This window comes from Melozone crissalis, unplaced genomic scaffold (assembly GCF_028551555.1).
Source record: "Melozone crissalis strain CALT ecotype California unplaced genomic scaffold, PUWL_Pcris_2 ptg000198l_1, whole genome shotgun sequence".
Lineage (NCBI taxonomy): Eukaryota > Metazoa > Chordata > Aves > Passeriformes > Passerellidae > Melozone > Melozone crissalis.
In genome coordinates this window covers 2,348,640-2,370,470 of record NW_026535962.1, presented here as the reverse complement: position 1 = coordinate 2,370,470, position 21,831 = coordinate 2,348,640, and the positions used below count along the sequence as shown (strand labels likewise).

At 55.4% G+C, this 21,831-nt stretch overlaps 1 protein-coding gene across 2 annotated transcripts; it reads left to right on the top strand.

Annotated features, from left to right (window-relative positions):
- On the top strand, positions 1-19,845 carry TFEB (transcription factor EB). 2 transcript variants are annotated; one of them, XM_054293949.1, is made up of 9 exons: positions 1-119; positions 12,701-12,945; positions 13,701-13,955; positions 14,657-14,737; positions 15,260-15,380; positions 15,488-15,544; positions 16,474-16,549; positions 17,048-17,195; positions 18,916-19,845. In XM_054293949.1, the coding sequence occupies exons 2-9, from the start codon at positions 12,751-12,753 to the stop codon at positions 19,342-19,344; spliced, it is 1,362 nt and encodes a 453-aa protein (XP_054149924.1). In that variant the 5' UTR covers positions 1-119; positions 12,701-12,750; the 3' UTR covers positions 19,345-19,845. The 2 variants fall into 2 exon arrangements, with proteins under 2 accessions (XP_054149924.1, XP_054149925.1); XM_054293950.1 differs by lacking the exon at positions 18,916-19,845 and adding an exon at positions 18,307-18,482.
- The last annotated feature ends 1,986 nt before the right edge of the window (positions 19,846-21,831 follow it).

The following is a 21,831-nucleotide window of genomic DNA, read 5'->3' as shown; positions in this document are numbered from 1 at the left end:
GGCCGAGCGCAGCCGAGCGAGGCCGAACAGAGCCGAACCGAGCCGAGGGCCCGAACCGAGCGAGGCCGAGCAGAGCCGAGCGCAGCCGAACCGCTTCGTTTCCTCGCCCTTCCCCACGGGTGAGTGCGGGGCCGGGGGTCCCGGGGGTCGCTGGGGACAGGGGGGGCCCCCTCGGCTCGGAGCCCGCCTTGTGGGGTGCTGGGGCGGCTTTGGGGTGCTCCCCTCTGTCCTGCGCCGTCCCGGAACTCGGAGTTGCTTTTTCCCCCCTTATTTTGCTGTAAATAATCGCCCTCCCTCGCCCCCGGGAGGCTCCAGAAGCTCGTCCCGGTGCCCTCTCCCAAAACTCGGCGGTCCCTGGGGTTTTGAGACCCCCGGCAGCTCGGGGGGACCTGCCCGGGTCGCTTTTCCCATGGGGAACCCCCCCCGAACACGCCTGGGGAAACTGAGGCACGGATGCTCCGGGACAGCCCCCGGTTCGGGGGACGCAAAGTGGGGACTTTTCCCGTTTAGAAAAAAATGGGAAAATTGAGATACCTCGTGTCACTCGGCTTTTGGGGGGGTCGCCAAGAGGACACGCAGCTTGTCCCCCCTTCTTGGGGAAATTTGGGGGGGAATAGAGGGGGCTGCCCCGGAGCGATTAATTACATTCATGAATTAATTACGAGGCAGGAAAGGATTACGCAGCCCCCAGAGCTTGGGGGCAGTCAGATGATGGGGGGGGGGGGGGGGGGGGAATTTCCTTAAAAAAAGCAAAAACGAAAAAAAAAAAAAGTAAAAAACAAAAAGAAGAAGAATAGAAACACGAAGAAAATCTGGTGGTTATTGTGCTGGTGTAAGATAAATAAATAAGCCGGTGCGAGTCCGGGGGAAGCAGGGCTCTTTTCCAGGAATCCCGGCGTGTTCCCCCCCTTGGGTGTTTTTTATATAACAGAGGCCGGCAGGCAGCGCAGGGAGCCTTTGGGGGGGTTATTTTATTTTTTCTTTCCCCCCCCTTCCCTGTGCTTCCCTGCCGTGTTTGCTTGGCTTCATGCACGGCTGCTCCGGGCTGGGAACGGGGCTGGTTTGTCCCAGCCTGCTCTGGCTCACCTGCTGCAGCAGGGGGGAAATCCCAAAGCTGGGCAAGGGTGGGAGTTTGGGATTGGGGTGGTTGGGTTTGGGGGGGATACCCAGATTTGGGGTGGCTGGATTTGGGAGGAACACCCAGATTTGATGGCTGGATTTGAGGGGAACACCCAGATTGGGCTGGCTGGATTTGGGGGCGACACTCAGATTTGGTGGCTGGATTTGGGGGGAACATCCAGATTTGGGGTGGCTGCATCTGGGGGGAACACCCAGATTTGGGATGAATACCCAGATTTGGGGGTGGCTGGGTTGGGGGGAATACCCAGATTTGGGGTGGCTGGATGTGGGGGGGAATGCCCAGATTTGGGGTGGCTGGGATTTGGGGGAACACTCAGATTTTGGTGCTGGTGCTGGGTCAGGCCAGCACGTGGAGATGTTTTCCGAGGGACGCTGGGGTTTGTTTCCTGCTGAATTCTGGGTTTGTTTCCTGCTGAATTCTGGGTTCGCTTCCCGAGGGATGCCGGCCCCCGCGTGTTTTGTGGTTTCTGAGCGATCTGCCCGCCCTTATCAGTAGGAAACTGCAAACTGTGCCGGGGTGGAGCTGCTGGATGGGGCCATCCGGGTGTTTGGGATGGAGCCCTGAGCCCAGCCTGGGATTTCAGATTTTATTGCTTTTTCCACTCTGCACGTGTGTGTGTGTGTGCTCCTGGTCTGCCCTGCCCTGTTTTCCTGGAATGCTGGAATGGGAGTGGGAAAAGCCCCTTGGGATGATGTGTGGGGTCACCATTCCCAGGGCTGAGCAGCACAAAAAAGCAGGGAAATGGGATTTTGGGAGGGTGTCCCCCTCCAAAAATCCACAGTGCTGAGGGTAAAAACATCGTGGTGTTGTGCGGTGTTGGAATGGGGAGCTGGGGGGTCTGGATTTGGTGTTTCTCCCTCATTTTCTGGGGTGTAGATGGCAGGGATGGAGCTGCCACACCCCTGTCCCCTCTGTGGGGACAGAAATTCCCATCTGGAATTTTTTTGGAGTGTTTTTAGGGGGTACCTCAAGCTGGGTTTGCCTCAAGGGAGCTGTTTTGTCAGTGTGTGTGTGTGGGGTTATCCCGTATCCCAGGCAAAGAGGAAGCGGGCAGGGGCCAGCAGCAGTCAGGGGCAGTCAGGTGATGGGGGAAATTTCCTTAAAAAAAAATATTAAAAACCCCAAAAAAAAAACCCAAGGTGGCCTTCACCACCTCCATGAGCTTTTCCAAGCTGCGTGGAGGCAGCTGGGGTCACTCTGGTGGCTCTGTGACACTTTGGGAGGGTCTCAAAGTGGGGATTTGTCCCTGACCACGCTGGGATTTTGTGCTCATCTTTGTTTTCCTCTTGCTGGAGAGCCCCCCCATGGCTCTGCCCTCATCCCTCCCAAATTCCTGTCCCCGCTCCGGGCACCTGGCTGCTGCTTGGGGCAGGATCTCCCTGTGGATTTCCCAGTTTTTGGAATAATTTTCACCCCACTTTATGGGAGGTTTCTCCCAGTTTTTAGGATAATTTCTCCCCACTTTATGGGTGGTTTCTCCTCAATTTTTAGGATAATTTCTCCCCCACTTTATGGAGGTTCCTCCCCAGTTTTTAGGATAATTTTTCCTCACTTTATGGGTGGTTTCTCCCCAGTTTTTAGGATAATTTCTCCCCACCTTATGGGGTGGTTTCTCCCCAGTTTTTAGGATAATTTCTCCCCACTTTCTGGGATGATTTCTCTCCACTTTCTGGAATGGGCACCCTGGGATGGTTTGGGTGGCATCACCTGGCCGGGCTCACCTGGGCGGGCCTCAAAGTGTCCCCAGTGTCCCTTCAGGTTGTGCCACCTTATCTTGAAAGCCTCTTCTAGGAATCGCCCCCGGGGTTTTGTCACCTTTTGGCTCCAGACAAACTCCCCACACCCTGAGCTCTTGCCTCCTTTGCTTAAATGGCTGCAAATTCCGGATAAACCTGAAATTCCCAGTGTGGGGATGGCCACGGGGGGTTCTTGGAGCCTCAGGGACCAGCAGAGCTGGCTCCTGTCCCGGCTGTGCCCTCGGGATTTTGGGAATATTTTGGAGGAAATGGGGAAGGGGCTTCACCCACCTGGCACGGATTGCTGCCAGGTGAGGAGGGAGCAGGCTTGGGCTGAGTATTTTGGGCAAAAAGGGGCAGGAAAAGGAGAAATCTGAGTGGGGAAAAAACCTCTGAGCTGCTGCACTGCTCCAAGCAAACGTGCCTGGGAGATTTTGGGGAGTGGGAATATCTTGGAGGAAATGAGGAAGGGGCTTCACCCACCTGGCACAGATTGCTGCCAGCAGGTTTGGCTGAGCATTTTGGGCAGAAAGGGGCAGGAAAAGGAGAAATCCCAGCTGGGATTTTGGGGAGTGAGAATATTTTGGGGGAAATGAGGAAGGGGCTTCACCCACCTGGCACAGGTGAGGAGGGAGCAGGCTTGGGCTGAGCATTTTGGGCAAAAAGGGGCAGGAAAAGGAGAAATCTGAGTGGGGAAAAACCCTCCGAGCTCCTGCAGGGCTCCAAGCAGAGCAACGTGCCCGGGAGAAGGGGCACCGTGCCAGGCCAGGGGCTGGGCTGGCACCAGGGGCTGCCCGGGGAGCAGTTTGACCTTGAGGGAGCAGGAAAGGCTGCGGGCAGAGCTGGCACCAAGGAGGGCACAGCACAAACCCCTCAGAGCGGGCGAGGTGGGCACGGCAGGGGATGCCAGGGGGGCTGGTTGGGGAGGGCAAGGCAGGGGCTGTCCCCGATTTGTTTATTTATTTCTGGGGCCTGGTCCCAAGGAGCTCCAAGCGTCCGGGCTGGGCGCTGGGGGCTGGACGTGGGGTATTTATAAATGTGGCACGCTTGTGGCAGCGTGGGGATGGATGGAGGCGGTGATGGGAGTGCCTCCAGGGAGGGGACAGGGGGTGGCCGCTGTCACCTGGTGCTGGTGGCACCAAGGGCTTGGGGCGCCCGGAGCTCCTGGGATGGTTTTGTCGAGCATCGCCGCTTTCTGGGGTGGTTTGTCCCCAATTTCTGGGCGGTTTCTCGTCACTTTGTGGGATTATTTCTCGCCACTTTCTGGGGTGGTTTGTCCCCAATTTCTGGGCGGTTTCTCTTCACTTTGTGGGATTATTTCTCGCCACTTTCTGGGGTGGTTTCTCTCAATTTTCTGGGATGATTTTCCCCGCTTTATGGGGTGGTTTCTCCTCCCTTTCTGGGATGGTTTCTCCTCCCTTTCTGGGATGATTTTCCCCACTTTATGGGGTGGTTTATCCCCACTTTTTAGGATGATTTTTTCCCCCCTTTCTGGGGTGATTTCTCCCCATTTTCCGGGATGATTTCTCCCCACTTTCTGGGGTGATTTCTCCCCATTTTCCAGGATGATTTCTCCCCACTTTATGGGGTGGTTTCTCTCCACTTTGTACGATGGTTTCTCCCAACTTTCTGGGTGTATTCTCCCGATTTCTGGGATGTTTTCTTTCCACTTTCTAGGGTGATTTCTTTCCACTTTCTGGGGTAATTTCTCCCCACTTTGTGGGATTATTTCTCTCCACTTTCTGGGGAGGTTTCTCTCAATTTTCTGGATGATTTTCCCCCACTTTATGGGGCAGTTTCTCCCCATTTTATGGGTGGTTTCTCCCCAGTTTTTAGGATGATTTCTCCACACTTTCTGGGGTGGTTTCTCTCTACTTTTCTGGATGATTTCTCCCCCCTTTCCGTGATGATTTCTCCCCATTTTCTGTGATGATTTCTCTCCATTTTCTGGGGTGATTTCTCCCCATTTTCTGTGATGATTTCTCCCCACTTCTTAGGCTGATTTCTCCCCATTTTCTGTGATGGTTTCCCCCCCTTTCAGGGATGGTTTCTAGGATTTCGGGGCGGGTTGCAGCGCTGTCCCAGCCCCCTGGAGCAGTGTCAGCCCAGCCGGTTCCCCCGATTGCTCATTTATTTATGCGCTTCTTTCCAAAGGCCAACACCCAAACCCCGGGCCGGGCTTTCCCTTGGGGGCTGCGCTCCTAAATCTCCTTTTTTCCCTCCTTTTCCCGGGATGTGCAGCGGGACCTGGAGCCTCCCAAGGTCACCTCGGTCCCCTCCTCTGTCCTGATTAATCACCGTGCCCGGGGTGGTGGCTCTGCCCATCCTCCTGCCTTGTTCACACTTTTATTTTTAATTGCTGCCTTGGAGGGGGCAGGGGCTGTGAATTCCCGGTGATGTTTCCATCAGGGCTTTTCTGCAGCTCCTGCCCAGCTTTATTTGGGGGGTCTGGCCCCTCTTTTGGGGGGGTCCCTTTGCCTTTCCCTGTCCCCAAACCTGGCCAGGAGTTGCCATCCTCCCCGTCATACCCAGCTGGGTGATGCTCAGCAGCCATCCCTGGGCTGGGTGGGTTTTTTGGGGTTAAAAGAGGCGATTTTGGGGATGGAGAGACATGAGAGCAAGGCTGTGTGTGTGTGTTATTAACCCCTTGATGGCTGCCAGGTCAGTTGGGCAGTGATGTTTCCATCAGGGCTTTTCTGCAGCTCCTGCCCAGCTTTGTTTGGGGGGTCTGGCCCCTCTTTTGGGGGGTCCCTTTGCCTTTCCCTGTCCCCAAACCTGGCCAGGAGTTGCCATCCTCCCCGTCATACCCAGCTGGGTGATGCTCAGCAGCCATCCCTGGGCTGGGTGGGTTTTTTGGGGTTAAAAGAGGCGATTTTGGGGATGGAGAGACATGAGAGCAAGGCTGTGTGTGTGTGTTATTAACCCCTTGATGGCTGCCAGGTCAGTTGGGCAGTGATGTTTCCATCAGGGCTTTTCTGCAGCTCCTGCCCAGCTTTGTTTGGGGGGTCTGGCCCCTCTTTTGGGGGGTCCCTTTGCCTTTCCCTGTCCCCAAACCTGGCCAGGAGTTGCCATCCTCCCCGTCATACCCAGCTGGGTGATGCTCAGCAGCCATCCCTGGGCTGGGTGGGTTTTTTGGGGTTAAAAGAGGCGATTTTGGGGATGGAGAGACATGAGAGCAAGGCTGTGTGTGTGTTATTAACCCCTTGATGGCTGCCAGGTCAGTTGGGCAGTGATGTTTCCATCAGGGCTTTTCTGCAGCTCCTGCCCAGCTTTGTTTGGGGGGTCTGGCTCCTCTTTTGGGGGGGTCCCTTTGCCTTTCCGTGCCCCCAAACCTGGCCAGGAATTACCATCCTCCCCCTGCCGTACCCAGCTGGGTGATGCTGAGCAGCCATCCCTATGCTGGGTGGGTTTTTTGAGGTTAAAAGAGGCGATTTTGGGGTGGAGAGACACGAGAGCAAGGCTGTGTGTGTGTGTTATTAACCCCCCCTTGGTGGCTGCCGAGCCCAGCTGGGTGATGCTCTGCAGCCATCCCTATGCTTTTTGGGGGGTAAAAGAGGCAATTTTGGGGATGGAGAGACACCAGAGCAAGGCTGTGTGTGTGTGTTATTAACCCCTTGATGGCTGCCGAGCCCAGCTGGGCTCTGCTGCCCACACCTTGGCACCACCAAGGGGGTTTTTAATGGAAATGGAAATGGGTTTTTAATGGAAATTCAGTGGCACAAAGGACACTCAGCCCTGTGTGCCATCAGGGCCTGATGCTTCTCCCTCCACCAACTCCCTGCTCCCTCCTGGGCGTGCCAGCCTTACCTGGCTGTTTGGGGAATGTTTTTTTTTTTTTTTTCCTGTGGGATCCCTCAGCCCTTTCCAGGGAGCAGGGGGCAGGGAAAACACTTGGCCTCTGCCCCTGCTCCTGTTAACAGCGTCCAGCTCCACGTTGCTGACATGCCGGGGCTAAAAACAGCCCTGGTGACTCAGAGCCTCGGTGCTGCTGTCAACTGACCCCGGGCTGGCTCTGCCAAGCCCCTCCTCTGCCTGCTCCTCCTGCCTTCTGTGGGCTGCGAGCTCGGGGTGTGGGCAAGGAGCCTCTGCATGGGGCTGGGATGGCTCCCAGGGATCTCAGGAGCTTTGCTCCAAACAGCTCCTGGGTGGAAGGAGCTTCTGGGTGGAGCTGGGATGGCTCCCAGAGGTCACAGGAACCCTGCCCCAAACAATTCTTGGGTGGAAGGAACCTCTGGATGGAGCTGGGATGGTGCCCAGGGGTCACAGGAACTCTGATCCTGGGTGGAAGGAGCCTCTGAAGGAGTCTGAGTCTCTGGATGGGGTTGGGATGGCTCTCAGGGATCCCGCACAGCTCCTGGGATGGTTCCCAGGGATCTCAGGAACCCTGCCCCAAACAGCTCCTGGGTGGAAGGAGCCTCTGGATGGGGTTTGGATGGTTCCCAGGGGTCCCAGAAACCCTGATCCTGGGTGGAAGGAAACTCGGGGTGGAGCTATGGGGCTGAGATGGTTCTCAGGGGTCACAGGAACTCTGATCCTGGGTGGAAGGAGCCTCTGGATGGGGTTTGGATGGTTCCCAGGGATCCCAGGAGCTCTGCCCCGAACAGGTCCTGAGTGGAAGGAGCCCCTGGATGAAGCTGGGATGGTTCCCAGGGGTCACAGGAACTCTGATCATGGATGGAAGGAACTTTTGGATGGGGCTGGAGTTGTCCCCAGGGATCTCAGGAACCCTGGCCCAAAAAGGTCCTGAGTGGAAGAATCCTCTGGGTGAGGCTGGGATGGTGCCCAGGAGTCACAGGAGCTCTGATCCTGGGTGGAAGGAGCTTCTGGATGGGGCTGGGATGGTTCCCAGGGATCTCAGGAACCCTGCCCCAAACAGGTCCTGGGTGGAGGGAGCCTCTGGCTGGGGCTGGGTCTCTGGATGGGGCTGGAATTGTCCCCAGGGATCTCAGGAACCCTGTTCCAAACAGGTCCTGGGTGGAAGGAGCCTCTGGATGAGGCTCAGGATGGTTCCTGGGGTCACAGGAACTTTTCTCCTAGGTGGAAGGAGTCCCTGGGGCTGGGATGGTTCCCAGGGATCCCAGACAGCTCCTGGGATGGTTCCTGGGGTCCCAGAACCCTGCCCCAAACAGGTCCTGGGTGGAAGAATCCTCTGGATGGGGCTGGGATGGTTCCAGCCCAACTCCATTTTCCCAGCCCAGGGGAGCACAGGACAGGGACTGACCAGGCTGCACCCCCAGGGAATGCATCTCCCTTCCAAATGTCCCTGTGCTGCTCAGCAGCTCAGTTATTCCTGGTTATTTCTGATTATTTCTGGTTATTTATTTCTGATTATTTCTGGTTATTTACTTCTGGTTGTTTCTGGTTATTTATTCCTGGCTATTCCTGGTTATTTCTGGTTATTTATTTCTGGCTATTCCTGGTTATTCCTGGTTATTTCTGATTTTTTTTCTGGTTATTTCTGGTTATTCCTGACCCTTCCTCGCTCTCCCTCCATCCCAGGAGCTGTGCTCCCTCCTGTCACCAGGAGTCCCCCTGGCACTGGGGGGTGGCTCCATGGAGGATCCCCAGAGCTGCTCCAGGAGGTGGCAGAGCCCCGAGCTGTCCCCCAGCCCTGCGGTGACAGCCGGTGGTGACACGGGGCGGTGACACAGGGGTGGCTGCAGGGACATCGGGCGCTGCCCCACAGCCCCGTGGCCGGTGACAGAGCCACTGCCCCGGCTGGCAGTGCCACCTGAAGGGACACAGCACCTGCAGTGTCCCCAGGCTCAGGTGTGCCTCAGAAACCCGAGCTGCCCTGAGGCATTGAGGCGTTTTCCAGATTTCACCTCGGGGATCGTGTTACCCTGCGGGGGAGGTGGCGCTGAGGTGGCACCGAGGTGGCACCGAGCTGACGGGTGCCACACACCTCCTGCCACCCTCTGAGTGATGAGAATCCCCAAAGCCACCGCACCAGGGCCCTGCTGGGGTTTATTTCCAGGTCAGTTGGGGCCATTTATGAGTGGAAAAATCAATGAGCAGCTCCGGGAGGGAGAGGGGACAGCAGGGGGACAGGGCAGGGAGCATCACCCACCCAGGCCCAGCTGGGCTGGGGACTGAGGGAAAAGGAGAAGAAAGAAGTGAGAACAGCTTTGTGCTCACCACGGGCCGGCCCAGCCTTCCCTTCCTTCCTTCCTTCCTCGTTTTTGGTTTTCAAACCCGGGGGTGGCAGGGAGGGAGCACCAGGGACCCCAGCCCAGGGTTTGTTCTGATGTCACCAAGCTGTCACCTCATCACACACCCACAAAGCCACCCCGTGTGTGCCCCAACCTGGGGACGGGCTCTGCTGTCACCCTGCAGGGACAAGGGACAGGGGACAACGAGGCCGGGGTCACCTGGGTGCAGAACAGAGGGGCTGGGGGACCCTGGAGGTGCCAGCAGGTCACTGAGGGGATTTGGGGACCCTGCAGGCCACAGAGGGGTTTGGGGACCCTGCAGGTCACAGAGGGGTTTGGGGACCCTCCCATTGCCAGGCCCTGCAGGTCCCAGCTCCCCCTCACCCCAGGGCAGCCCCAGTTCCTCATTTTCAGCAGCCACGAGGGGTGCAGGGAGGGGAAGTTACAAAAACTCCTCCTCCAAACCTGCTCGTTTGTTTTGTGTCCCTGCAGCCCAGGAGTGAGAAAAAGCGTGGAAAAATTGATGCAACCACTGCCAGAGGGGACAGGGGACAGGGCTGGGTGTGTGCCAGGGACACCTCTGCACAAAGCTGTCCCTTGTCACTGCAGGGATGTGGCACACAGGGATCCCTCACCCCCTGTGATTATGGGGGGAAAAGGGGCTGGAAAAGGCAAAGTTTGGGGAGCTGAGAGGAAAGACTGAGAGAGAAAAGGGCCTGGAGTGCCAGGACACGGGAGAATGGCTTCAGAGGGCAGGGATAGATGGGATTTTGGGAAGGAATTCCATCTCCCACTCCACTGGTGCCTCCCTGTGCAAAAATCAGGGATGCCTCTCCTGATTTTTCCATCTCCCCACCCTTGCTCTCTCTCCGGCCTCTCCAGCATTTTCAAAGAGTTCCCAACTGCCCTCAAAGAGGGAAAATAACTGCAAAATGGATTCCTGTGCGTGTTGCTGCCTCCAGGGACAAGGCTGGCTGGGGCTCTCCAGTAAGGACCAGTCTGGGGCTCCCACTGGTGGCTCTGGCTCGGTGGGAGAAGCACTGGGTGCCGTCCCAGCAATAACAGGGTGAGGGTGGAGCTGCCATGCCATGGGCTCCTGTGGGCCAGGGGAGGGTGGGATGTGTCCCCAGGGTGGGCCCCGTGTCCCCATCCTGTCCCTCCTGACTCAGAGTGAAAGCAGAAGCTGCTCAGCATTTTGGGGGGTTGGGGTGGGGAAGCCAAGCAGAACCAAAGGGGCTATTTTAAACCTGACCCAATTTCCCCCTTTCTCCTCACCAAACCAAGCCCTGGCCACCCTTCACCATCCTCATCCTCATCTCCTGCAGCCCTTCTGGGCAGTTTTTGGCTCTCCCAGCCCTGTTTGCTGTAAGGAGGCACTTGGGGGATCCTGTAGCCAGGCTGGGTGGTGGCACCAGGGCCAGCAGGGCTCAGTGGGTGCTGTGGGTGGCTTCCCGTGACACCCACGAGTGCCAGCCCTTCCTGAGAAAAGCCTCCCTCCCTTCCCTCCATGTTTGGGGTTTTACATCCCCCGTGGGCATCCCCTGTGGGGTTCCCCCTTAATTCAGCCTTGGTTTGGGGGTGTCCATCCCCTGTGGATTTCTCCCTTAATTCTTGGTTTGGGGTTGTCCATCCCCATGGGTTTCTCTCTTCATTCAGCCTTGGTTTGGGGTTGTCCATCCCCATGGGTTTCTCTCTTCATTCAGCCTTGGTTTGGGGTTGTGCATCCCCTGTGGATTTCTCCCTTAATCCAGCCTTGGTTTGGGATTGTCCATCCCCCATGGATTTCTCCCTTAATCCAGCCTTGGTTTGGGGTTGTACATCCCCTGCGGGTTTCCCTCTTAATTCTTGCTTTAGGGCTGTCCATCCCTGGTGGGTTTCCCCCTTAATCCAGCCTTGCTTTAGGGTTGGACATCCCCTGTGGATTTCCCCTTTAACTCAGCCTTGGTTTGGGGTTGTCCATCTCCATGGGTTTCTCCCTTAATCCAGCCTTGATTTGGGGTTGTACATCCCCTGCGGGTTCCCCCCTTAACTCAGCCTTGTTCCATCCTCTCTGGGGCCTTTTCCAGGGCTCTGTTTCTCACCCCAAATCCCCTCCCGTGCCCTCCTCCAGGTCTGTTCCCACATTTCCCTTCACGAAGCTCCAGTGGATCGCTGTCCCCGGCTCTGGGCTGCCATCCCCCTGGGGCCAGGCCACCATGGCTGATGAATTCCCTTCCCCTGGCTGCTAAATAACTGCTCTTGAGCTGTGTCATCCTTAATTCCCCTCCCCTGGCCCTCTGTAGCTGCTCCTGAGCTGTGTCATCCTCCACACTGCCTTGATTTCATTTCCCCTCCGGGTAACTCGTGGCACAGCTCGGTGTGGCTCTCACCACCGAGGCCCTTCCACCTCTGAACTTGCATTTAAACAGCAAAACCCTGTTTAAATTTCTCTGCTTTCCCCTCGCAGCTTTCCCTCTGCCTCTTGTGCGATGCTGCAGCATCTCCTGCATCCCAGCGGTGCTGCAGCATCTCCTGCATCCCAGCGATGCCGCAGCATCTCCTGCATCCCAGCGATGCCGCAGCATCTCCTGCATCCCAGCGATGCCGCAGCATCTCCTGCATCCCAGCGGTGCTGCAGCATCTCCTGCATCCCAGCCCTGCCGGGGTGGCCGGGGGTGGCTCCTGGAGCCCCGGCAGGCGTCCCCCACCCTCTGGAGCCGCCGTCCCCTTTGTCCCAAGGAACAAGGGCCGCTCTGTGCCGGGCTGGGGCCGCTGTGGTCCCCCCGTCCCCGCGCTCGCGTGCGGCTCCGGCACAGAGCACAGAGCCGGCCTTGTCCCGAGCCGGCTTTGCCTGCTCCTGCCCCCGGCTTTGCCAGCTCCTGCCCCCGGCTCCTGGCACCCTCCGGCCTTTTCTTGCTGCTCTGCCCTCACTTTCTGTTTCCCTTTCGCTGCCGGGCTCGCGCTGGGCTCTGCTGGCTCCGGGGTGAGTGCACGGCGCGGGGTCCTGGCTGCTCCATCGGGGTTCCCTTCCTGCCAAACCCTAAATTCCCCCCTCTCCTCGCCAATCCCAGCTCTGGCCACCCTTCCCCATCCCCATCCCCATCCTCGATAATTTCCCTTCTCTAGAGCTTCCTAGGGGTGCTTTTGGCTTCCTCAGCCTGGTTTTGTGTAAGGGCACAGCTGTGGGGTGGGGGTGTCACAGCCAGGCTGGGTGGTGGCACCAGGTCCTCAGCCAGCCCTGGGATTCTCCTCCTGGTTTAATCAGGAGCCAGAGTGGACGTCTCTCTGTGCCTCAGTTTCCCTGCTGTGCCAGACTGTCAGTGCTGTGCCGTGTCCTAGCAGGCTGTGGGTGATGTGCTGTGTCCTCCTGGCAGGGTGTTGGTGACATGCTGTGTCCTCCTGGCAGGGTGACCTCAGTGCCATAGTGGGTGCTCTGGGATGTCTCTCTGTGCCTCAGTTTCCCCGCTGTGCCAGGCTGTCGGTGTCCTCCTGGCAGGCTGTGGGTGACGTGCTGTGTCCTCCTGGCAGGGTGTTGGTGACATGCCATGTCCTCGTGGCAGGGTGACCTCTGTGCCAGGGTGGGCACTCTGGGATGTCTCTCTGTGCCTCAGTTTCCCCACTGTGCCAGTCTGTGGGTGACATGCCGTGTCCTCCTGGCAGGCTGTGGGTGACGTGCCGTGTCCTCCCGACAGGGTGACCTCTGTGCCAGGCGGGCCGGTGGCCTCCGTCCCCGTGTGCCGCCATGGCGTCGCGCATCGGGCTGCGGATGGAGCTGATGAAGCAGCAGGCGCAGCAGGAAGCCGAGCGGGAGCGGGTGCAGCAGCAGATGATGATGAGCTACATGCAGCAGCAGCGCATGCCCGTGGCCTCCAGCCCCGCCATCAACACCCCCGTCCACTTCCAGTCCCCTCCGCCCGTGCCCGGGGAGGTGCTCAAGGTACCCTGGTGCCCTCCAGGTGGGGGTGGTGGTGGTCACAGGGTGAGGGGAGAGATGACTTTGACTCCATGTTTCAGGAGGCTGATTTATTATTTTATTATATATATTATTTATATTACATTACATTACATTACATTACATTACATTATATATTACATTATATATTATATTATATTATATTATATTATATTATATTATATTAACATAATATATAATATATAACATATAATATATTATATATTATATATTATATTATGCAATATTATAATATGGTATGATATAATATATCATGTTACATTATCTACATATTATAATATATTGCACATTACCATATATACATATTATATTATATTATATTACATTACATTACATTACATTACATTATATTATATTATAATAGTATATCATATTATATTATATTATATGAAAATGATATACTAAAACTATACTAAAAGAATAGAAGAAAGGATTTCATCAGAAGGCTAGCAAGGAATAAAAAGGAATGGAATGATAATAAAATCTCATGACTGATCAGAGTTCGAGACAGCTGGGCTGTGATTGGCCATTAATTAGAAACAACCACATGAGACCAATCACAGATTCTGTTGCATCCCACAGCAGCAGATAACCATTGTTTACATTTTGTTCCTGAGGCCTCTCAGCTTCTCAGGAGAAAAGATCCTAGCAAAAGGATTTTTCATAAAATACGTCCGTGCCACCTCCACCCGGGTCCCTGATGGGTTCTGTCCATGCAGGTCCAGTCCTACCTGGAGAACCCCACCTCCTACCACCTGCAGAAGTCCCGGGACAAGAAGGTGCAGGCTTATCTCTCTGAGACCTACGGGAACAAGTTTGCTGCCCACGTCAGCCCCGCCAGCCACTCGCCCAAGCCACCCCCGGCCGCGTCCCCCGGCGTCCGGCCCGGCCACGTCCTGTCCTCCTCCGCGGGCAACAGCGCTCCCAACAGCCCCATGGCCATGCTCAACATCGGCTCCAACCCCGAGAGGGAGGTGAGCGCTGTCCCCTGCTCTGGGAATTCTCCAGAGTAGAAATGCATTTTGGTTTGGGTGAAATGTGCATCTTTGAGTTAAGTGCGTGGTTTGAAAGTTGATGTTGAACCTTCGCCTCCTCTCGACTGTGGGTGAGAGGAGAGGGATGGAAGTGAGCAGGCAGCAAGGAGGGAAGGCTCTGTGTCCCTCCCTCGTGTCCTTCCTGTCCCTCATGTCCCACATCCCTCTGTAGTGCCCCAAAGGAATTGGGGAGCCCAGCATGAGGGAGCTCAGGCAACATCTGGCTGCCTGTTCTCATAAAAGCCTGTGCTCAGAGAAGCTGCTTCAGCCAAAAGTGGTGGCCTGACAGAGGGACAGAGAGACTGCTACAAGAGCAGGTCAACCTGACCCAAGAATTCTTCCTGATAAAGAAGAATTAGTGGCAAATGTCACGAGAAATCTGTAAAAATATGTGTGAACCTGTTGTGAAATGGCAGGCATGTGTATTGAGAGGGGGATAAAAAAGGATCTGGAGCTCCCAGAGGTGCACAGGTCTTTTAAAGAGAGTGATCTCCACATGCTCCAGCACTGTAATAAACATTTACAGCTTTACAACTTTCACAAAATTGTAGAATTTGTTTGCTTTCCCCAGGCTGCTGGGGACACACAGGGTGTTGGGGATGGCAGAGGAGCCCACGGTCACTTGTCCCTTTCCCTTTCAGTTTGATGAGGTCATCGATGACATCATGCGCCTGGATGATGTTTTGGGCTACATGAACCCTGAAGTCCACATGCCCAACACGGTGAGTGGGGGTGACAGGGAGGGCCTGGGGGTGTCACAGCCCTGTCCTGGCAGGTACAGAGGGAACCTTCTGCCACGTCCCCACAGTGGTCCCTAAGCCAGCCTTGTCCTTGGAGGCAGTAACACCCACAAGAATCAATTTTCCAGCTTTTTTCCCCCTGGAGGAGAGTTTGAACCCTTTGGAAAAGCTGGAGAGGTGGGAGAGAGGGTGGGGAATAGAGCCAGGAGAGGTTTCCCTGCCAGGACCTTCCCCAGAGCAGCACCAGGGGCAGATCCATGGGGCAGCTGGTGCCTCCCAGTGGGATCCATCCTGCCCAGCCCTTCTCAGGTGTGATTCACCTGCCCTGTTGTAGATGTTGGCCATGGGAGGGGATCAGCTGTGCCCTTTCAAGTCCTGTTTTCTTTCCTGCTCTGGTGAAAGCTGCTTTAAGGACCTGGGAGGACAATTCCACCTGCCCGGCTGGGTGTGATCCCGGTGCCCAGCCCTGCATGGAGCTAACCCAGCTGTCCCTCTGCTTTCCAGCTGCCCATGTCCAGCAGCCACATGAATGTCTACAGTGGGGACCCTCAGGTGACAGCGTCGCTCGTTGGTGTCACCAGCAGCTCCTGCCCCGCCGAGCTCACCCAGAAGAGAGAGCTCACAGGTACGTCCTGGCCCCAGAGCAAGGGACAGAAATGGGGGTACAGGGACCCCAGTGCCAGCCCTGGGGCAGCTTTGTCCCCTCTGGGTGACACCCTGGGTCTCTTGCAGATGCTGAGAGCCGAGCCCTGGCTAAAGAGCGGCAGAAGAAAGACAATCACAACCTGAGTGAGTTCAGCTCTGCTTTCCCCATCGCTCTTCATCCTCATTCCCCTGAGCTGGGCCCCCTTTCCCATCCCAGCTGACCCTCAGGGGAGCCCCCTGAGCCCCTCCTTGCTGGCTGTGCACAGTGGGGTGCAGGGGACACCTGGGGGGATCAGGTTGGTTGGGAACCCTTTGGAAAAGCTGGAGAGGTGGGAGAGAGGGATGGTGAGGGAGCAAGGCTGGGGAGATGGGAGAGCCAGGAGAGGTTTCCCTGCCAGGAGCTTCCCCAGAGCAGCACCAGGGGCAGATCCATGGGGCAGCCGGTGCCTCCCAGTGGGATTCATCCTGCCCAGCCCTTCTCAGATGGGAACCCTGCGGTGGCGCTCACAGGGGTCTCAGGATGAGGGAAGAGACGAGGATCTGACTCCGTGTTTCAGAAGGCTTGATTTATTATTTTATGATGTATATTATATTAAAACTGTACTAAAAGAATAGAAGAAAGGATTTCATCACAAGGCTGGCTAAGAATAGAAAAAGGAATTATAAAGGTTTGTGGCTCAGACTCTCTGTCCAAGCCAGCTGACTGCGACTGGCTATTAATTAGAAACAACCACATGAGACCAATCACAGATGCACCTGTTGCATTCCACAGCAGCAGATAACCATTGTTTACATTTTGTTCCTGAGGCCTCTCAGCTTCTCAGGAGGAAAAATCCTAAGGGAAAGATATTTCATAAAAGATGTCTGCGACAAACCCAAAGGGAGGATCAGAGCTGCTGGGCCAGGCGTGGAGCAGGGCTGGCTCCTGAGCTCCCTCATGCTGGGCTCCCCAATTCCTTTGGGGCACTACAGAGGGATGTGGGACATGAGGGACAGGAAGGACACGTGGGAGGGACACAGAGCCTTCCCTGCTTGCTGCCTGCTCACTTCCATCCCTCTCCTCTCACCCACAGTCGAGAGGAGGCGAAGGTTCAACATCAACGACCGCATCAAGGAGCTGGGAATGCTGATCCCCAAAGCCAACGACCTGTAGGTATCCATGGCTCCTGCAGGATTGGGGTGGTGCTCACAGGGGGCTCAGGATGAGGGAAGAGACGAGGATCTGACTCCATGTTTCAGAAGGCTTGATTTATTATTTCATTATATATATTATATTAAAACTATACTTAAAGAATAGAAGAAAGGATTTCATCAGAAGGCTGGCTAAGAATAGAAAAAGAATGATAACAAAATCTTGTGACTGACTGAGACAGTCTGGACAGCTGGACTGTGATTGGCCATTAATTAGAAACAACCACATGAGACCAGTCACAGATCCACCTGTTGCATTCCACAGCAGCAACAGGTGTCATTGTAAATCAATGTTTACATTTTGTTCCTGAGGCTTCTCAGGAGAAAAAATCCTGAAGAAAAGATTTTTCAGAAAATATCATGGCTACACAGGATTGGGGTCACCGAGGGCTTTCTGGGTGGAGTGGCCACACTGCTGGCAGCCAGGTCCATCCCTTTTTCCATGCTGGGTGACAGGGACGTGCGCTGGAACAAAGGGACAATCCTGAAGGCGTCCGTGGACTACATCAAGAGGATGCAGAAGGACCTGCAGAGGTCCCGGGACCTGGAGAACCACTCGCGGCGCCTGGAGATGGCCAACAAGCAGCTGCTGCTCCGCATCCAGGTGAGCTCCCCTGGCTCTGCCCGGTCCTCACCCCACCCAACCCTCACTCCTGCCCTGCTGAGGGCATGGCCAGGGTGTCTCCTGTGACCGTGCTCACAGGGGTCCGAGGATGAGGGAAGAGACGAGGATCTGACTCCATGTTACAGAAGGCTGATTTATTACTTTATTATATCTATATCTATTACTTTATTATATCTATATCTATATCTATATCTATCTATATATCTATATATCTATATCTATATATCTGTATCTAGATCTAGATCTCTATATATCTATATATCTATATCTGTATCTGTATCTATATCTATATCTATATATCTGTATCTATATCTGTATCTATCTATATCTATATCTATATATATATCTATATCTATATATCTGTATCTATATTTGTATCTATCTATATCTATATCTATATATCTATATCTATATCTATATCTATATCTATATCTATATATCATATCTATATCTATATCTATATCTGATTATATTTATTATTTTATTTATATTTCATTATATATATTAAAACTGTACTGAAAGAGTAGAAGAAAGGATTTCATCACAAGGCTGGCTAAGAATAGAAAAAGAAGGAATGATAACAAAGGTTTGTGGCTCGGACACACAGTCTGAGCCAGCTGACTGTGATTGGCCATTAATTAGAAACAACCAACATGGGCCAGTCACAGATGCACCTATTTCATCCCACAGCAGCAGATAATCAATGTTTACATTTTGTTCCTGAGGCCTCCCAGCTTCTCAGGAGGAAAAATCCTAAGGAAAGGATTTTCCATAAAAGATGTGTGTGACAGTCTCCCGCTTTTTTTTTGCTGGGAAGTCACCAGGAGCTTCTCACCTCCCTAAACATCCCTGTGCCGTGTCCCTGAGTGTGACATCCCCTCAAAACCCCTCTGTGTCCGATGCAGGCCCGTGTCCATGGGCTGCCCACCTCTGTAAACATCCCTGTGCCATGTCCCTGAGTGTGACACCCCCTCTGTATCCCCTTGGCAGGAGCTGGAGATGCAGGCCCGTGTCCATGGGCTGCCCACCTCTGTAAATGTCCCTGTGCCATGTCCCTGAGTGTGACACCCCCTCTGTGTCCTGTTGGCAGGAGCTGGAGATGCAGGCCCGTGTCCATGGGCTGCCCACCTCCTCTGTAAATGTCCCTGTGCCATGTCCCTGAGTGTGACACCCCCTCTGTGTCCCCTTGGCAGGAGCTGGAGATGCAGGCCCGTGTCCATGGGCTGCCCACCTCCTCTGTAAATGTCCCTGTGCCATGTCCCTGAGTGTGACACCCCCTCTGTGTCCCCTTGGCAGGAGCTGGAGATGCAGGCCCATGTCCATGGGCTGCCCACCTCCTCTGTAAATGTCCCTGTGCCATGTCCCTGAGTGTGACACCCCCTCTGTGTCCCCTTGGCAGGAGCTGGAGATGCAGGCCCGTGTCCATGGGCTGCCCACCTCTGTAAATGTCCCTGTGCCATGTCCCTGAGTGTGACACCCCCTCTGTGTCCCCTTGGCAGGAGCTGGAGATGCAGGCCCGTGTCCATGGGCTGCCCACCTCTGTAAATGTCCCTGTGCCATGTCCCTGAGTGTGACACCCCCTCTGTGTCCCCTTGGCAGGAGCTGGAGATGCAGGCCCGTGTCCATGGGCTGCCCACCTCTGTAAATGTCCCTGTGCCATGTCCCTGAGTGTGACACCCCCTCTGTGTCCTGTTGGCAGGAGCTGGAGATGCAGGCCCGTGTCCATGGGCTGCCCACCTCTTCACCCTCGGGCGTCAACGTGGCCGAGCTGGCTCAGCAAGTGGTCAAGCAAGAAGCCAGCGGGGACGAGGGGACCCTGGAGCCACTGCTGCCACCCCCAGAGGCCGAGTCACAGCCTCAGCCAGCGCTGCCCGTGCCCCCTCAGTCCCCCTATCACCAGCTGGACTTCACCCACAGCCTGAGCTTCGACGACGGCTCCTTCCCGGACAGCCTGGAGCCCAGCTCCTCCTTCCCATCCCTATCCAAGAAGGAGCTGGACTTGATGCTGATGCAGGACACGATGCTGCCGCTGGCCTCTGACCCCCTGTTCTCAGCCGTGTCCCCCGAGGCCTCCAAGGCCAGCAGCCGCCGCAGCAGCTTCAGCATGGAGGACGCGGACATGCTGTGACGGGGCAGCTGCCAGGGCAGGGGTTGCAGCTCAGCTTTGGGTGGGCACGGCCCAGGAGCCTCCTGGCAGGAGGAGCCCGTCCCACCACGCACCCGGGTCTCCCCAGGAGTTCCTTTGTCTATGCAAGGAGGGCTCGGGTGCCACCGAGTCTGTCACAGCTTCTTTTGGCCAGGAGGAGGAGGAGGAGGAGGATGGACCTTCGTGGCTTGGCCTGACTGCAGATCGCACAGCCTGGCAGTGACATCTGGGCTGCTTTGCCTTTCAGCTGCAGCCTCCCGGCCTCACCCCCTTCCCCGGGGTGGTGCCTGGGAGCCTGGAGCCCCCGTGAGCTTTGTGTCCTGTTTGGTGTCTCCTCACCTTGCTCTGGGATCCTTCATCCCCACCGAGTCCTCCTCAGCCCCTGGATGCTTCCCAGTGCACCCAGTTCCTCCTTGCTGGGGGCACTCACTGCCTCTGGGGTCCCAGCAGGGTTAATTAGAGTGCGTTCATTAATACAGCACCGCTGGGGGTGTTGTCTGCAGGTGGCTGGTGAAAGTTCCAGAACACCTGGAATGGGGGGGTTTGATGCTCCACCAACCCCCCGTTGTCACCCCCAGCACCCCAAAACCTCGGGGCAAGGCTGCCAGGTGACCCTGAGTGTCCTGGAGGTGTCCCCAACCAGTGTTTGTGCCCTGTGACACCCCCAGCTCTGTCCTGGAGGATAGAAGGGTTAAAAAGGTTTTCTGGGAGGATAAAAGGGTTAAAAGGGTTTTCCTGGGAGGATAAAAAGGTTTTCCACTAATTTTTTTGGGGATACTCCTTGCAAGTCCTGCCCCACGAGGGCAGGGAGCTCCAGGCTGTGAGCAGGGAATGGTTGGTGCCAGCTGCCAAAGCCGAGCTGCTGCTCCCAGCTGGGAATTCAGGGCTTGTTCCTCCTCCCAGTGTCACCAGTTTGTTCCACAGCTCTGGACTGAGGAGCTGCTCTGGTCCTGACTTCCCAACCCAGCTGGGAGGGCAAGGAAAGGATGGAAAGCCCTCCAGGGTTTATTGAGGGAGAGAAGCTGGAGAGGAGAGGAGACCCCTTGGGAATGGTCCCCCCTGGGTCACTCTGTGTCCCCATCCTGGGGCTGGGTGTCCTGGGGGGACACAGGGGTGACCTGGGGGGACATAGAGGTGACCTGGAGGGACACAGGGATGTCCTGGGGGGACACAGGTGGCCCCTGGTGACAGGATTTGGGATTGGAGGTGCTCCACAGAGGGGTCTGTGCTGGGCTGTGGGGTCACTGTGTGTCCCCATCCTGGAGCTGGATGTCCTGGCGGGACACAGGGATGTCCTGGGGGGACACAGGTGGCCCCTGGTGACAGGATTTGGGGTTGGAGGTGGGAACAGCCCCACAGAGGGGTCTGTGCTGGGCTGTGGGGTCACTGTGTGTCCCCATCCTGGAGCTGGATGTCCTGGCGGGACACAGGGATGTCCTGGGGGGACACAGGTGGCCCCTGGTGACAGGATTTGGGGTTGGAGGTGGGAACAGCCCCACAGAGGGGTCTGTGGGATGTGAGGGTGTGGGGAAGTGCAGAGTGAGGAGGAGTTGGAGCAGGGCAGGGACCTGAGGGGACGCTGGGTGGCCTGGGAGGGGCTCCAGGTGAGGAAGAGGAGGATCCAGGAGAGCTCAGAGCTCCGGGGGCGTTCACAGGAGGCCTTGGCACCCTTTGTGTGCTGCCGTCAGTGCCTGCAAAGAGAATTGTCCCCACCAGGGTCACCGCTGGCCGTGCTGGGGACCTGGCTGTGGGACAGTCTGTGCCCTCCAGGGCACGAAATCCCACAGGAAATTCAGATTTTTGTGGCTTTAGGGTGCCCTGGCCACTGCTCAGCACGAGATGTCTCCCCTGGCAGTGAGTACACAGTTGTGGATTATAATTACGATATTTTTTTTTTTTAAATCTTTTTTGGGAGTTTTTTGTTTGTTTTTTTTTTTTTTTTTTTTTTAATGCACTGTGCTCTGATTAAAAAATTTTACTACTGTTTTATAAATAAATGTATAAAAGAATGAACTGGAATGGAAGAAGAATCATTAAAAATATATTTATTTACAACATCCCTGGAGCGTGGCAGCTGCTTCTTTGTCTCGGGGTTTTGCAGAACCCCTCTGGGTGCTGGGCCAGGCAGGTTTTGGGGGCTCTCCTGCTTTGTGCAAAGGGGAAAAAATTACTTTTAAAGTAGAATTTAAAAGTTTGTTCCTGGTAAAACTTATCCCAAGCCACGTCTGCAGGCCCTCAGCCACGTGCCAGGTTCCCATTCCCCTCAGTGCTGGTGTTAAACACACACAGGATGGGGAAAAAAAGCAAGAAAATCCACCTTCAATTGGAAAATCACAGGGGTTTATCTTGGAAACTTTATTAAAAAGAGAAGGAGGGGAAAAAAGAGCAAGAAGAGGCTGAAGGTGGTGAGCGGGGGAGAAGGAACGAGTGGCTCCAGACACTTTAGAGAGAAAAAAAAAAATTTAAAAA

Bases quoted from the DNA above. Each gene is read 5' to 3' on its own strand.
- TFEB (XM_054293949.1), top strand. From the start codon at position 12,751: ATGGCGTCGCGCATCGGGCTGCGGATGGAGCTGATGAAGCAGCAGGCG. The intron at 15,381-15,487 runs GTACGTCCTGGC...GGTCTCTTGCAG, and splicing joins CCAGAAGAGAGAGCTCACAG to ATGCTGAGAGCCGAGCCCTG. The intron at 17,196-18,915 runs GTGAGCTCCCCT...TCCTGTTGGCAG, and splicing joins AGCTGCTGCTCCGCATCCAG to GAGCTGGAGATGCAGGCCCG.